Source organism: Amblyraja radiata, chromosome 4, assembly GCF_010909765.2.
Source record: "Amblyraja radiata isolate CabotCenter1 chromosome 4, sAmbRad1.1.pri, whole genome shotgun sequence".
Taxonomy (NCBI): Eukaryota; Metazoa; Chordata; class Chondrichthyes; order Rajiformes; family Rajidae; genus Amblyraja; species Amblyraja radiata.
Window position 1 is genome coordinate 106,010,752 of NC_045959.1, and position 14,293 is coordinate 106,025,044.

Genomic DNA, 14,293 nt, shown 5'->3' on the forward strand with positions numbered 1-14,293 from the left:
GTTTACGGAGGACGTTATTTTTCTTGCACTACATTCAGCTCTGGAACACCTCGACCAGACGAACGCCTAGGTCAAGATGCAATTCATAGACTATAGCTCAGCCTTTAACACAATAATAATTAATAAGCTCATTCTTAAACTTCAAGATTGTTCTTGGGGTTTCTATCTGCAACTGGCTTCTCGACTTCCTGATCAGCAGATGTCAGTCATAAAGTTTCCTCCACCCTGAACCTCATGGTTGTCTACTCAGTCCTCTGTTCTACTCCCTGTATACCCAAAACTGTATTGATCAAGTACAAAACCAACTCGACCCTTAAGTTCGGCAATCAACCCCACCACCTCTCTCAACTTATTGTCAAACTGAGGGAACTGGGTATCTGCTCGTCCTTATGTAATTGGATCCTCAACTTGCCTGGTCTATCACAGGTATCGACCTCCACACCAGTCTTTGCATGTTTTACATGGTCATAACAACAATTTAATTTATCTGCCTTTAATTACTGGTTACCTTAAAATCAGAACTGTTAATCTACTTGTTTTCAAAATAATGATACTTACTGTTTACTAAGTATTCCACTTAAGGTTTTAACATCTTCTTTGAGATGACGAGGTACATCATCCATGTACCGTTTCTCCAGATGACTCTCAACATCTTTATCTGATCCCTTTTTCTTTGGCCTCTTGATCAATACACTGTTTAAAGCAAAAACATACATTTATAGACAATAGACAATAGGTGCAGGAGTAGGCCATTCAAGCCAGCACCGCCATTCATTGTGATCATGGCTGATCATCCACAATCAGTACCCCGTTCCTGCCTTCTCCCCCTATCCCTTGACACCGCTATCTTTAAGAGCTCTATCTAACTCTCTCCTGAAAGCATCCATAGAATTGGCCTCCACTGCTTTCTGAGGCAGAGAATTCCACAGATTCACAACTCTCTGGGTGAAAAAGTTTTTCCTCATCTCGTTCTAAATGGTCTACCCCTTATTGTTAAACTGTGGCCCCGGGTTCTGGACTCCCCCAACATAGGGGACATATTTCCTGCCTCTAGCATGTCCAATCCCTTAATAATCTTATACGTTTCAATAAGATCCCTTCTCAACCTTCTAAATTCCAGCGTATACAAGCCCAACCGCTCCATTCTATCAACATATGACAGTCCCGCCATCCCGGGAATTACCAGTGAACCTACGCTGCACTCCCTCAATAGCAAGAATGTCTTTCCTCAAATTTGGAGACCACAATTGCACACAATACTCCTGGTGTGGTCTCACTGGGGCCCTGTACAACTGCAGAAGGACCTGCTCATACACTCAACTCCTCTTGTTATGAAGGTCAACGGCATTAGCTTTTTTTTTAATGCCTGCTGTACCTGCATGCTTACTTTCAGTGAGTGATGAACAAGGAGCCACAGATCTCTATGTACTTCCCCTTTTCCCAACCTGACACAATTCAGACAATAATCTACCTTCCTGTTTTTGCCACCAAAGTGGATAACCTCACATTTATCCACATTAAACTGCATCTACCATGCATCTGCCTGCCCTCTTACCCAACCTGTCCAAGTCACCCTGCATCCTCATAGCATCCTCCTCACAGTTCACACTGTTACCCAGCTTTGTGTCATCTGCAAATTTACTAATGTTACTTTGAGTCCCTTCATCTAAATCATTGAAGTATATTGTAAATGGCTGCGGTCCCAGCACCGAGCCTTGTGGTATCCCATTAGTCACTGCCTACCATTCTGAAAAGGACCCGTTAATCCCTACTCTGTTTCCAGTCTGCCAACCAATTTCCTAGCAATGTCAGTACCCTACCCCCAATACCATGTGCCCTATTTTTTTCCCCACTAATCTCCTATGTGGGACTTTATCAAATGCTTTCTGAAAGTTAAGGTACACTACATCCATTGGCTCTCCCTTGTCCATTTTACTTGTTGCATCCTCAAAAAATTCCAGAAGATTAGTCGAGCATGATTTCTCCTTCGTAAATCCATGCTGATTCGGACAGATCCTGTTACTGCTATCCAAATGTGCCACTATTTCATCTTTTATAATTGCCTCCAGCATCTTCCCGACCACCGATGTCAGGCTAACTGGTCTATAATTCACTGTTTTCTCTCTCCCGCCTTTCTTAAAAAGTGGGATAACATTAGCTATCCTCCAATCTGCAGAAACGGATCCTGAATAAAGAGAACATTGGAAAATGATCACCAATGCGTCCACGATTTCTAGAGCCACTTCCTTAAGTACCCTGGGGATTTAGCCTTCAGTCCCATCAGTCTACCCAACACCATTTCCTGCCTAATGTGAATTTCCTTCAGTTCCTCCATCACCCTAGATCAGGGGTCGGCAACCTACGGCCCCCGGGTCAAATGCGGCCCGTAAACAGAAATCATCCGGCCCGCAGTCGGATTTTTCCCCCCATAATCATCTGGCCTGCCGAGCGCCCTGAGCAGCGGCCAGGCTCCCCGAGCAGCGGCCAAGCTCTGGCTGTACCGCATCATGCGCAAAGCCGCCAGTACTGCCGCGCAACTTCTGTAAACATGTTTAAGAAAGAACTGCAGGCGCTGGCAAAAATGCTGGAGAAACTCAGAGGGAGAAACATGCAAGGATTGCATGAGGCTGCCTCACCCGCAAAGTTTCTCCAACATTTTTGTCTACCATCTGTGAACACGTGATTTGATGCCTGCCATCCGGGTCGGGATGCGGGCGGGATCCATGTGTGCGCGTAATAGATGTGGCCTGCCATCCGCTCACAGACATGTGTCCCAGCCCCTATGCAGAACAAGTTTGCCAACCACTGACCTAGATTCTCTAGCCACTAGTACATCAGGGATACTGTTTGTGTCTTTCTTAGCGAAGACGGATCCAAAGCACTTGTTCAACTCGTTTGCCGTTTCCTTGTTCCCCATAATAAATTCACCTGTTTCAGTCTTCAAGGGTCCAACTTTGGTCTTAACTATTTTTTTCCTCTTCACATACCTAAAGAAGTTTTTACCATCCCCCTTTATATCCTTGGCTAGCTTACCTTCGTACCTCATCTTTTCTCCCCATATTGCCTTTTTATTTATCTTTTGCTGCTCTTTAAAAGTCTCCCAATGCTCTGGCTTCCCGCTCATCTTTGCTATATTAAAGGGAATATGAAGGGGAAATCCTGCTTGACTAATCTTCAGAAATTTTTTGAGGATGTGACAAGTAAAATGGATGAAGGAGAGCCAGTGGATGGAGTGGATCTGACTTTCAGAAAGCCTTTGATAAGGTCCCACACAGGAGATTAGTGGGCAAAATTTGAGCACATGGTATTGGGGCAAGGTATTGACATGGATAGAGAATTGATTGGCAGACGGGAAACAAAGAGTAGGAACAAACGGGTCGCTGTCAGAATGGCAGGCAGTGGTGAGTGGAGTGCCGCAAGGCTCGGTGCTGGGTCCGGAACTATTCACAATATATATTAATGATTTAGATGATGGGATTAAAAGTAAAACTAGCAAATTTGCAGATGACACAAAGCTGGCTGGCAGTGTGAACTGCAAAGAGGATGCTAGGAGGTTGCAGGGTGACTTGGACAGGTTGAGTGAGTGGGCAGATGCATGGCAGATGCAGTATAATGTAAATAAATGTGAGGTTATCCACTTTGGCAGCAAGAACAAGGAGGCAGATTATTATCTCAATGGTGTCAGATTAGGAAAAAGGGAAGTGCACAAGACCTGGGTGTCCTTGTACACCAGTCATTGAATGTAAACATGCAAGCAGTAAAGAATGGCCTTCATAACGAGAGGATTTGAGTATAGGAGTAAAGAGGTCCTTCGGCAGTTGTACAGGGTAAGATCACATCTGGAGTATTGTGTGCAGTTTTGATCTGCTAATTTGAGGACGGGATGGCGGTACTGTCATATGAGGAAAGATTGGGCTTGTAATCAATGGAATTTAGAAGGATGAGAGGGTATCTTATAGAAACATATACAATTATAAAAGGACTGGACAAGCTAAATGCAGGAAAAAAATTCCCAATGTTTGGGGGGTCCAGAACCAGTCTAAGAATAAAGGGGAGGCCATTTAAAACTGAGATGAGAAAAAAAATGTCACCCAGAGAGTTGTGAATTTGTGGAATTCTTTGCCACAGAAGGCAGTGGAGGCCAATTCACTTTGATGCATTTAAAAGAGAGTTAAATAGAACTCTAGGGGCTAGCAGAATCAAGGGATATTGGGAAAAGGCAGGCACGGGTGGATGATCAGCCATGATCACATGAATGGCGGTGCTGCCTCGAAGGGCCAAATGGCCTCATTCTGCACCTATTTTCTATGTTTCTAACAGTGACTATAATTAAAGCACAGGAAGTGCAAATCATCAAATTTACTACCCAGAAATACAAGTGTTGAAAATGTGACACAGAACCAGATACCAATAGAGAAAACACAAATTAGAATCATAGAGCCATGCAGCACAGAAACAGGCCCTTTGACCCAACTTGCCCATTCCGACCGCAATGCCCCATCTACCCAAGTTCCACCTGTCTGCATTTGGCCCATATCTCTCTAAACCTTTCCCATCCATTTAACTGTCCAAATGTCTTGCAATGTTATTATAGCCCTTGCCTCCATAACCTCCTCTGGCAGCTAGTTCCATATAGCAAACACCCTTTCTGTCAAAAAGTTGTCCCTCAGGTTCCAGTTACATCTTTCCCCTCTCACCTTTAAACCCATTTCCTCTGGTTCTTGATTCTCCAACTCTGGTTAAAAGACACTGTGCATTTACCCTATCTACTCCCCTCATGATTTTATACACCTCAGATCACCCCTCAGCCGACTGCCCTCCAAGTCAAGTCAAGTCAAGTTTATTTGTCACATACACATACGAGATGTGCAGTGAACTGAAAGTGGCAATGCTCGCGGACTTTTGTGCAAAAAGACAAACAACCAAACAACCAAACAAACTATAATCATAACACACACATATTCTTTTACATAATAAATAATGGAAGGAAAAACGTTCAGTAGAGTTAGTCCCTGGTGAGATAGGCGTTTACAGTCCGAATGGCCTCTGGGAAGAAACTCCTTCTCAACCTCTCCGTTCTCACCGCATGGCAACGGAGGCGTTTGCCTGACCGTAGCAGTTGGAACAGTTCGTTGCAGGGGTGGAAGGGGTCTCTCATGATATTGTTGGCTCTGGAGTTGCACCTCCTGAGGTGTAGTCCTAGCCCGTCCAACCTCTCCCTATAGCTCAGGCCTTCAAGTTTTGGCAACATCCACGTAAATCTTCCCTGCATTCTTTCCAGTTTAACGACATCCTTCCCATAGCAAGGTGACCACAACTGAACACAATACTCCAAATGCAGTCTCACCAACATCTTGTACAACTGTAACACAACATCCCAATGTCTATACTCAATACCCCGACTGATGAAGGCCTATGTACCGAAAGCCTTCTTGACCACCCCATCAACCTTGCACCTTAAATAGAATACTTCAACAATTTGCAAGCCCTCAATCTTTTTTGTCTCACACCTTGTCTTTTCATCTCTGGTCTTTGTCCAACTATCTGCCTATCAAAACACCCCATACCTGTATCAACCTATTACCTGCCAGGCTTTGTCCTGTCCCAGCTTTCTCCTCCCTCACTATCAGTCAGAAGAAGGTTCCCAACCCAAAACATCACCTTACTATGTTCTCCAGACATGCTGCCTGAGTCACTGAATTACTCCAGCACGTTGTGATTTTTGTATACATCAGCAACTGCAACTCCTCGTTACTACAACCATATATGGACAGTACCTTGAAATCACAAAAAAGTGCTGCAAAGCAGTGAGATGGACTGTTAAACTATGAGAAAATCTCAAGGGTGGCAAGTTGCTATAAAAATAACAATTTGAGAGTAAAGCCTTAAAAGGGAGTCACACACTGTGATGATCTCATCACTTGTGCAAACTGAGACCCAAAAATCATTTCTTATGAAAGACCAGAGTACATAGAAATATCTCAGTCAAATTTGTAAAGCACATTTATTCGAATAATATTTTTAGCTTTCTTCATACTGCAAGTAACCTTTGTATTTGTATCACCTTACTTGTGCATGACAAAAACCTAGGCAATTAACAAAATGATAAATCTGTAGTTGTTATACAATAGACAATAGGCAATAGTTGCAGGAGTAGGCCATTTGGTCCTTCGAGCGAGCACCGCCATTCAATGTGATCATGGCTGATCATCCCCAATCAGTACCCCGTTCCTGCCTTTTCTAAATATCCCCCGACTGCGCTATCTTTAAGGGCCCTATCCAGCTCTCTCTTGAAAGCATCCAGAGAACCTGCCTCCACCGCCCTCTCAGGCAGAGAATTCCACAGACTCACAACTCTCTGTGAGAAAAAGTGTTTCCTCGTCTCCGTTCTAAATGGCTTACCCCTTATTCTTAAACTGTGGCCCCTGGTTCTGGACTCCCCCAACATCGGGAACATGTTTCCTGCCTCTAGCGTGTCCAAACCCTTAACCCTTAGCAACCCTTATGTTTCAATAAGATGCCCTCTCATCCTTCTAAACTCCAGAGTGTACAAGCCCAGCTGCTCCATTCTCTCAGCATGTGACAGTCCCGCCATGCCGGGAATTAACCTTGTAAACCTACGCTGCACTCCCTCAATAGCAAGAATGTCCTTCTTCAAATTAGGGGACCAAAACTGCACACATTACTCCAGGTCTGGTCTCATTAGGGCTCCGTACAACTGCAGAAGGACCTCTTTGCTCCTATACTCGACTCCGCTTGTTATAAAGGCCAACATGCCATTCGCTTTCTTCACTGCCTGCTGTACCTGCATGCTTACTTTCATAGACTGATGAACAAGGACCCCCAGATCCTGCTGTACTTCCCGTTTTCCCAACTTGACGCCATTTAGATAGTAATCTGCCTTCCTGTATTTGCTACCAAAGTGGATAACCTCACATTTCTCCACATTAAATGTCATCTGCCATGCATCTGCCCACTCCCCCAACCTGTCCAAGTCACCCTACATTCTCATAGATTCTTCCTCACAGTTCACACTGCCACCCAGCTCTGTGTCATCTGCAAATTTGCTAATGTTACTTTGAATCCCTTCATCCAAATCATTGATGAATATTGTCAATAGCTGCGATCCCAGCACCGAGCCTTGCGGTACCCCACTAGTCACTGCCTGCCATTCTGAAAGGGACCCGTTAATCCCCACTTTCTGTTTCCTGTCTACCAACCAATTTTCTATCCATGTCAGCACTCCACCCCCAATACCATGTGCCCTAATTTTGCCCACTAATCTCCTATGTGGGACTTTATCAAATGCTTTCTGAAAGTCCAGGTACACTACATCCACTGGCTCTCCCTTGTCCATTTTCCTAGTTACATCTTCAAAAAATTCCAGAAGATTAGTCAAGCATGATTTCCCCTTTGTAAATCCACACTGATTCGGATCGATCCTGTTACTGCTATCCAAATGTGCGGCTATCTCATCTTCTATAATTGACTCCAGCATCTTCCCCACAACCGATGTCAGGCTAACTGGTCTATAATTCCCTGTTTTCTCTCTCCCGCCTTTCTTAAAAAGTGGGATAATATTAGCTACCCTCCAATCCACAGGCACATAGAAACATAGAAACATAGAAATTAGGTGCAGGAGTAGGCCATTCGGCCCTTCGAGCCTGCACCGCCATTCAATATGATCATGGCTGATCATCCAACTCAGTATCCCGTACCTGCCTTCTCTCCATACCCTCTGATCCCCTTAGCCACAAGGGCCACATCTAACTCCCTCTTAAATATAGCCAATGAACTGGCCTCGACTACCCTCTGTGGCAGGGAGTTCCAGAGATTCACCACTCTCTGTGTGAAAAAAGTTCTTCTCATCTCGGTTTTAAAGGATTTCCCCCTTATCCTTAAGCTGTGACCCCTTGTCCTGGACTTCCCCAACATCGGGAGCAATCTTCCTGCATCTAGCCTGTCCAACCCCTTAAGAATTTTGTAAGTTTCTATAAGATCCCCTCTCAATCTGATCCTGATCCTGATTCTATAGAACATTGGAAAATTATCATCAATGCATCCACGATTTCTAGAGCCACATCCTTAAGTACCCTGGGATGCAGACCATCAGGCCCTGGGGATTTATCAGCCTTCAGTCCCATCAGTCTACCCAACACCATTTCCTGCCTAACGTGGATTTCCTTCAGTTCCTCCATCACCCCAGATCCTCTGGCCACTACATCAGGAAGATTGTTTGTGTCCTCCTTTGTGAAGACAGATCCAAAGTACCTGTTCAACTCATCTGCCATTTCCTTGTTCCCCATAATAAATTCACCTTTTTCGGTCTTCAATATTCTTGAGCCTGAAAATTACTTTTGACAACATTCATAAGACACACTACAAATATCCGACATTATTGAGTCATATTTGATACACTTCGCTCATAAGTGAAATTGCAAATGCAAATTGTGCCTTGAGCTATTTTTGCATTTTAGCAGTCCTAATCCATTGGAGAAATAAACCAGGAGGCTCCAAGCAATATTCGGGGTTTGGAAGAAACTGCAGCTCCTCCCTTTTTGAAATGATAAAATTGCCTTCCTGGATGACTGCAAAACCCATTTAAATTTCTCACCTTGCAAACACAGGGATCTTGGGTAACACAGGTTTTGGTTGAATGAATATTTTTCGATATTGTTGTAGGAATTCGCAGTGAGCGTCTGGTGTACTTTGTGGATTATCTCTAAAAAGTCAATAAAACACGGTTATTTGAAGCTTTCGTTAACTCTATCTGAAATAAATCAAACAAGCCTTCCATTTTTCAAATCAGTAGACAAATACATAATCCAGATAAAGTTCCAGTAAGGAAATTAAAGGAAGGCATGCAGAAACTATCATGCAGTGAAACACAACATATTGACAATTAGTATCAATTCAATTTAAATATATATATAATGATCTTTGAATTTGTATTAGACTCAAGCAATGCACTGTTGTGAATAAATTGCGAGAGAGTTTGTGGCAGGGAACAAAGAAAATTAGTTTAATTATCTCAGTATTTAGTTGAACTTTCTTGATGTGCAGGTGTCAGAGGTTATGGGGAACAGGCAGAAGAATCGGGTTACGAGGGAGAGATAGATCGGCCATGATTGAATGGCGGAGTAGACGATGGGCCGAATGGCCTAATTCTACTCCTATTCCTTATGACCACATGAACATGATAATTAGGATGAGATTTACTTGCATCTATTTTACATGATATCATGTAACATGAAATTTTAATAGATTGAAATAAGTTGTCCTAAAAAGCAGCCATGCTTCAGGCTTAACACCCTTTAGTGAGATGACGGGGTGTGGTTACCTGAAATTGTTAAAAGTCAATGTTCATACCCACAACTCCTCTGAGCCACCCAAGTTCCCCTCTCCCCACCAGATTCCACCTGACAGTCACCCATGAAGAGCTCTCATCCCCTTATCTACTGGTATCCTCTGCCCACCATCCCTCCCTTATCTGGATCCACTTATTACCTTCGTTGTCAGATTCTAGCATCAGCAGTCTCTCGCAAATCCACTATCTCCTACCAGCTTCTGCTCTACCTTCACCCTGCCCTCGCCTGGCTCCATATGCTTCTGCCTTTTTAATCTGTCAATATCTGTAGCTACCTGCAGCTGTTTCCTAAATCCACCCCTTTCTCCTTGTACTTTGCACAATGGATATTGACTTAATGGTGCCTCTTTAAAACAATGGATTCATACAAGTTATCAAACGCAATTTAACACAAAATCACACAAGAAAATATTATAACAGCTGGTGCAACACTTGGACAGAGTGAGGTTTTTAAAGAGAGTTAGAAAACAAGTGCAGCTGACTTACAATATCTCTTGATGGCAGACAAACTAATATGAGCTTTGCACAAATGCCAAGAAATAGAGGGTTTATACATTCCCATTGAGATTTTTAAACAGTTCACAAAATATAATCAATTCAATTCTACTATGTTGAATGGTACCTGCTCTGTAGACCACTGATGTTGCATAATTTCTGCACATTCTCATAGTCAATTCCTAAAAAATAGTTTGTTCCTGGAAGAAACAGAGCAGTTTTTAGTTTGAAATCATCCATATTTATGGCCATGGTAAGCTTTGTATCCTTACAATGAAAGTCCTACTTTTGTACAATTTTTCTAAATATATTTCAAGCAGAGCTGCAGAAGCAATGAGATCATTTTCATGAGAGTCGCTGAAGCTATATTTTTAGCTCCATCAAATCTTCTGGGAGTTAATAATGTAGCACATATAATTTTGAACTCAGAAAATAGCAATGGTTTAAGGCCTATGATCCCAACACTGTGTGTGCTGTAGAATTTACAAACAGCCATCCCACCATCAAAACTGATAACTACAAGCAGTGACAATTTAACTTTGCAGAAATTAAGGAACTTGATAATTCAGTTTGAAGAAAGGTCCCAAAACATCACCTAATCTTTTTCTACAGAGATGTTGCCTAATCCGCAGAGTTACTCCAGCACTTTGTGTATTTTTTGTAAACCTGCATCTGCAGTTCTTTGTTTCTATTTCTTGATCATTCGCATAATGTTTGAAGCCAGGCTAGCATTCCCCCGTAGAAACTTTATTTTCTATCAATTTAAAGAGGAAATAATACAAACTTAATCAGCAAAGTTAGCCAGGTCAACATTCAGAATCATTCCAACAACGTTTAGACTTTCCTTTTGGCTTGATGGTCGAATGAGCATGACATGTATGACTCCTGGAAAATATTTCACAAATTCACATATTTTTAAAATATGTTCACTTGTTTGATGCGAGTGACCGAAAGTGATCTGACTTTTGCAATATCTCACAAGCAGGCCATTCTGAACATCATTCCACGCTGATCTGTGGGCTGTCAGAATTGATGCCCTACCTTTTTAACCTCTGCTCCTCCTCCCTCTGTCATTGCCACCTCCCTCGATCACTGCCCTCCCTCCTTCCACCACTGCTCCTCTCTTGACCCTTGCCCCAGTTCCTCCCTCAATCTTTACTGCTGCCCGCTCTCTCCACCACTGCTTCTCTCGACTGCTGAAACTCTCCACACAGCCATCCGTCTCTTAACCACCCTGTCCCTTCTCCCGCCATCTCTGCTCCTTCCCCCACCACGCTCCCCACTGTGGACCCCTCTTCACCACTGACCGTCTTCCCACTGCTTCCTCTCCCCCATTGCTGTCCCCTCTCTCCACCCTTTTCCCCTCAGCTGACCACCCCTGCTCCTCGTCCCCACCCCTGCCTTCTCTCCCCCACCCCTGCCTTCTCTCCCCCACCCCTGCTTTCTCTCCCCCACCCCTGCCTTCTCTCCCCAACCCCTGCCCCCTCCCCAGACCTGCCCTTCTGTTGACAACCTCTGCCCTCTTCCCCACCTCCTCTCCCTCACATCTGCCCCTCTCCCTCACACCTGCCCCTTCTGTTAACAGCCCTGTCCCCTTCGCCCCCACACCTGCCCCCTCTCCCCCACACCTGCCACCTTCGCCCCCACACCTGCCCCCTCCCCAATACCTGCCCCCTCTTCCATCACCTCTGCTCACACCTGCCCCTTCTCCCTCACACCTGCCCCCTCTCCCTCACCTCTGCTCACACCTGCCCCTTCGCCCCCACACCTGCCCCCTCTCCCTCACACCTGCCCCCTCTCCCCAACACCTGCCCCCTCTCCCCCACACCTGCCCCCTCTTCCATCACCTCTGCTCACACCTGCCCCTTCTCCCACACACCTGCCCTTCTGCCGCCAACCCCTGGACTCTCTCCCCCACCATTGCCCCCTCTGTTGACACTAAAGATGATAGAGCGGACTTGTATTGACACAACCTCTGCCCCCGTCTCCCCCAATGCTGACCCCCGCTGTCCCTTTCCCCGCCCACACCTGCCTCCTCGGGGGGGTAGAATTGGAGCAAGGAGCTTCTGGCGGGCTGGCTGTCACTGTCACCGGCACAACTACCCCTCGACCCTCCCTAGCCGCAGGGACATGTCCCCTGGGCCTGCCCTTACCGGCGGTCGGCGCCGAGCGGATCCTGCAGACGGCCGCGGGCACCAGGGCCGCCATTTCCCTCCGCCGCCCGTCTCCATGGCAACGGGGCCGGGGCTGAGCAACGAGGGCCAGGCCCGGGCGGGACTCACCGACAACAGACACAACATGTTGCAATGAACTCAGCGGGTCAGGCAGCATCTCTGGAGAACACGGATAGGTGACGTTCCGGGTCGAGACCCTTCCACGGTGAGTGGGCGAAGGAGATGACTTTCTGCCTCAATTGTCACCTCCTCTGGAAATGCTTGGGTTCGTTCATCTTCTTGCGAATGGCGTGCACACAGCCTAAAGTTGTAGGGCAACTTGTTCAATTTGATATTTTGTTTGTGCACGTCGGGTTGATTGCATGAGTCGAAACAGGGTCGACCACGTGAAGGTTGCAATCTCCCACCCTAATGCTTGGGTGAACCAATTTAATGTCAATAATAGGCGCAAAATGCTGGAGAAATTCAGCGGGACAGGCAGCATTTCTGGAGAGAATGAATGGGTGACTTTCCGTGTCTGAAGAAGGGTCCTTCTCACCAGAGATTCTGCCTCTCCCGCTGAGATACTCCAGCATATTGTGTTCATCTTCGATGTAAACCAACACCAGCAGTTGATTCCTACACTAATGTTAAAGAGGGAACTCAACTGCAGATGCTGGAAAATCGAAGGTAGACAAAAATGCTGGAGAAGGGTCTCGACCCGAAAAGTTGCCTATTTTCTTCGCTCCATAGATGCCGCCTCACCCCTGAGTTTCTCCAGCATTTTTGTCAACCTAACTCTTGCTATCCCCCTCTAGTTCTCCTACTAGGTTCATTGTCATCCTGCTTTGATCTGTCGTTTTCACACCAATATCTCTCGATTCCCTCTCCCCTGACTGTCTAAAGAAGGGTATTGACCTGAAACGTCACCTACTCATTTTCTCCACAGTGGCTGACTGACCTGCTACTTGAACATTTGGTGCCTATCTAGTCTTTAATAGTGTCGGAAAGAGTTTTTAGTGCACCAAAGAGTTTTTAATTGCTGTTTCTACGAACAACAGGATAATGAAACGCTTACTTGCAACAATATAACAGGCCTGTTAAGACAATACACGTAGATAATGTAGATGTATGTATACACGCAGAGTTTAAGAAACATTTAGACGTACATGGATAAGGCAGGTTTAGAGAGATATGGGCCAAACGCAGGCAGGTGGGACCAGTGTAGATGGGACATGTTGGTCGGCGTGGGCAAGTTGGGCCGAAGGGCCTGTTTCCATGCTGTTTAACTTTATGACTATAAACAAAAAAAAACAATAAATTGCTAACCGTAGCACCATAAGTCTTAGAACAATCAAATATAGTCCATATAAGATACAAGGAACTGTACATGCCTATTTACAAAAATAGTTAAGGTATTTTAGACGTGGTCCTTAGTCCTTCACTAAGTCTTTATTAAGACACTACATCCACACGTCCCAGCACTGACCACAACTGGTCTACACACGTACTGGAACCAAGAGGGGGAGGGTGCATGCAGATACTACAGTTATACTAACTAAGGTGGGAGTGTCAAATGGTAATGAGGTAGCTACATATTTGGTTGCATGCATAACCACCTACATCCTTTCCCGTAGAATAAACAGCAGCAGGGTAATTATACAAGCCTGCAACATAGTAACAGTATCAATTAATCAAACAGCACAATATTAAGCAAAGTCGCCATACCGATCAGGGGGCCGGACAACTCTACCTGAGCGGGTCCGTACAGCACCCTCACCCTCACTCCCCTCCCCCAAAGAGAAAGGCAGAGGCGGAGAACAACGTGGGGACTGCGGATCAGACAGAAAAACAGGAGACTGGCCAGAAACCGGTGGACTGCTAGATGGCGACTGCCGAGGCGGATAAGAAGAAGATGAAGAAGAAGAAGAAGAAGAAGTATCAGTAGGCGAAAGACGTGGAGGAGACGTGCCAGCCGGGGAGGCGAAACTCGGAGGCACCGTTAGAGGCACGGTAGGGGCACGAACAACAACAGGACTAGGCGGCACAATCCGAGGAGGAGAGTTGAGCCACGGAGAGGGAGGCTCCGGGAATGGAAGCGGAGGCGCAGGCTCCCGGACAGCTAACAGATGTTGGCGACTGCGACGGAACACAGTGCCCTCGTAGTCTACTAAATAGGAATGGGGTGAGTCCGCCACTCCTACTACAGTGGCAAGCTTGGAAAACCCGGTAGGTGACTGCAAACGGACAACCTGACCCGTCGTGAGGGGGGGTAGGG

The 14,293-nt window shown here is 45.5% G+C and overlaps 1 protein-coding gene across 3 annotated transcripts in view; it reads right to left on the minus strand.

Moving 5' to 3' along the window:
- The window catches only part of cnbd1 (cyclic nucleotide binding domain containing 1), a 117,253-nt gene extending 105,132 nt beyond the window's left edge, over positions 1–12,121 (minus strand). The window contains exons 1-5 of one of the 3 annotated variants that reach the window (XM_033020173.1): positions 12,016–12,121; positions 9,990–10,062; positions 8,615–8,722; positions 5,681–5,683; positions 559–693 (exon numbers count right to left, since the gene is read on the minus strand). In XM_033020173.1, coding sequence (XP_032876064.1) covers positions 559–693; positions 5,681–5,683; positions 8,615–8,722; positions 9,990–10,062; positions 12,016–12,070 — 374 coding nt within the window. In that variant the 5' untranslated portion in view covers positions 12,071–12,121. The remainder of the gene's footprint in view (positions 1–558; positions 694–5,680; positions 5,684–8,614; positions 8,723–9,989; positions 10,063–12,015) is intronic. The other 2 variants (XM_033020174.1, XM_033020175.1) reach the window with 2 other exon arrangements.
- Positions 12,122–14,293: the final 2,172 nt, after the last annotated feature.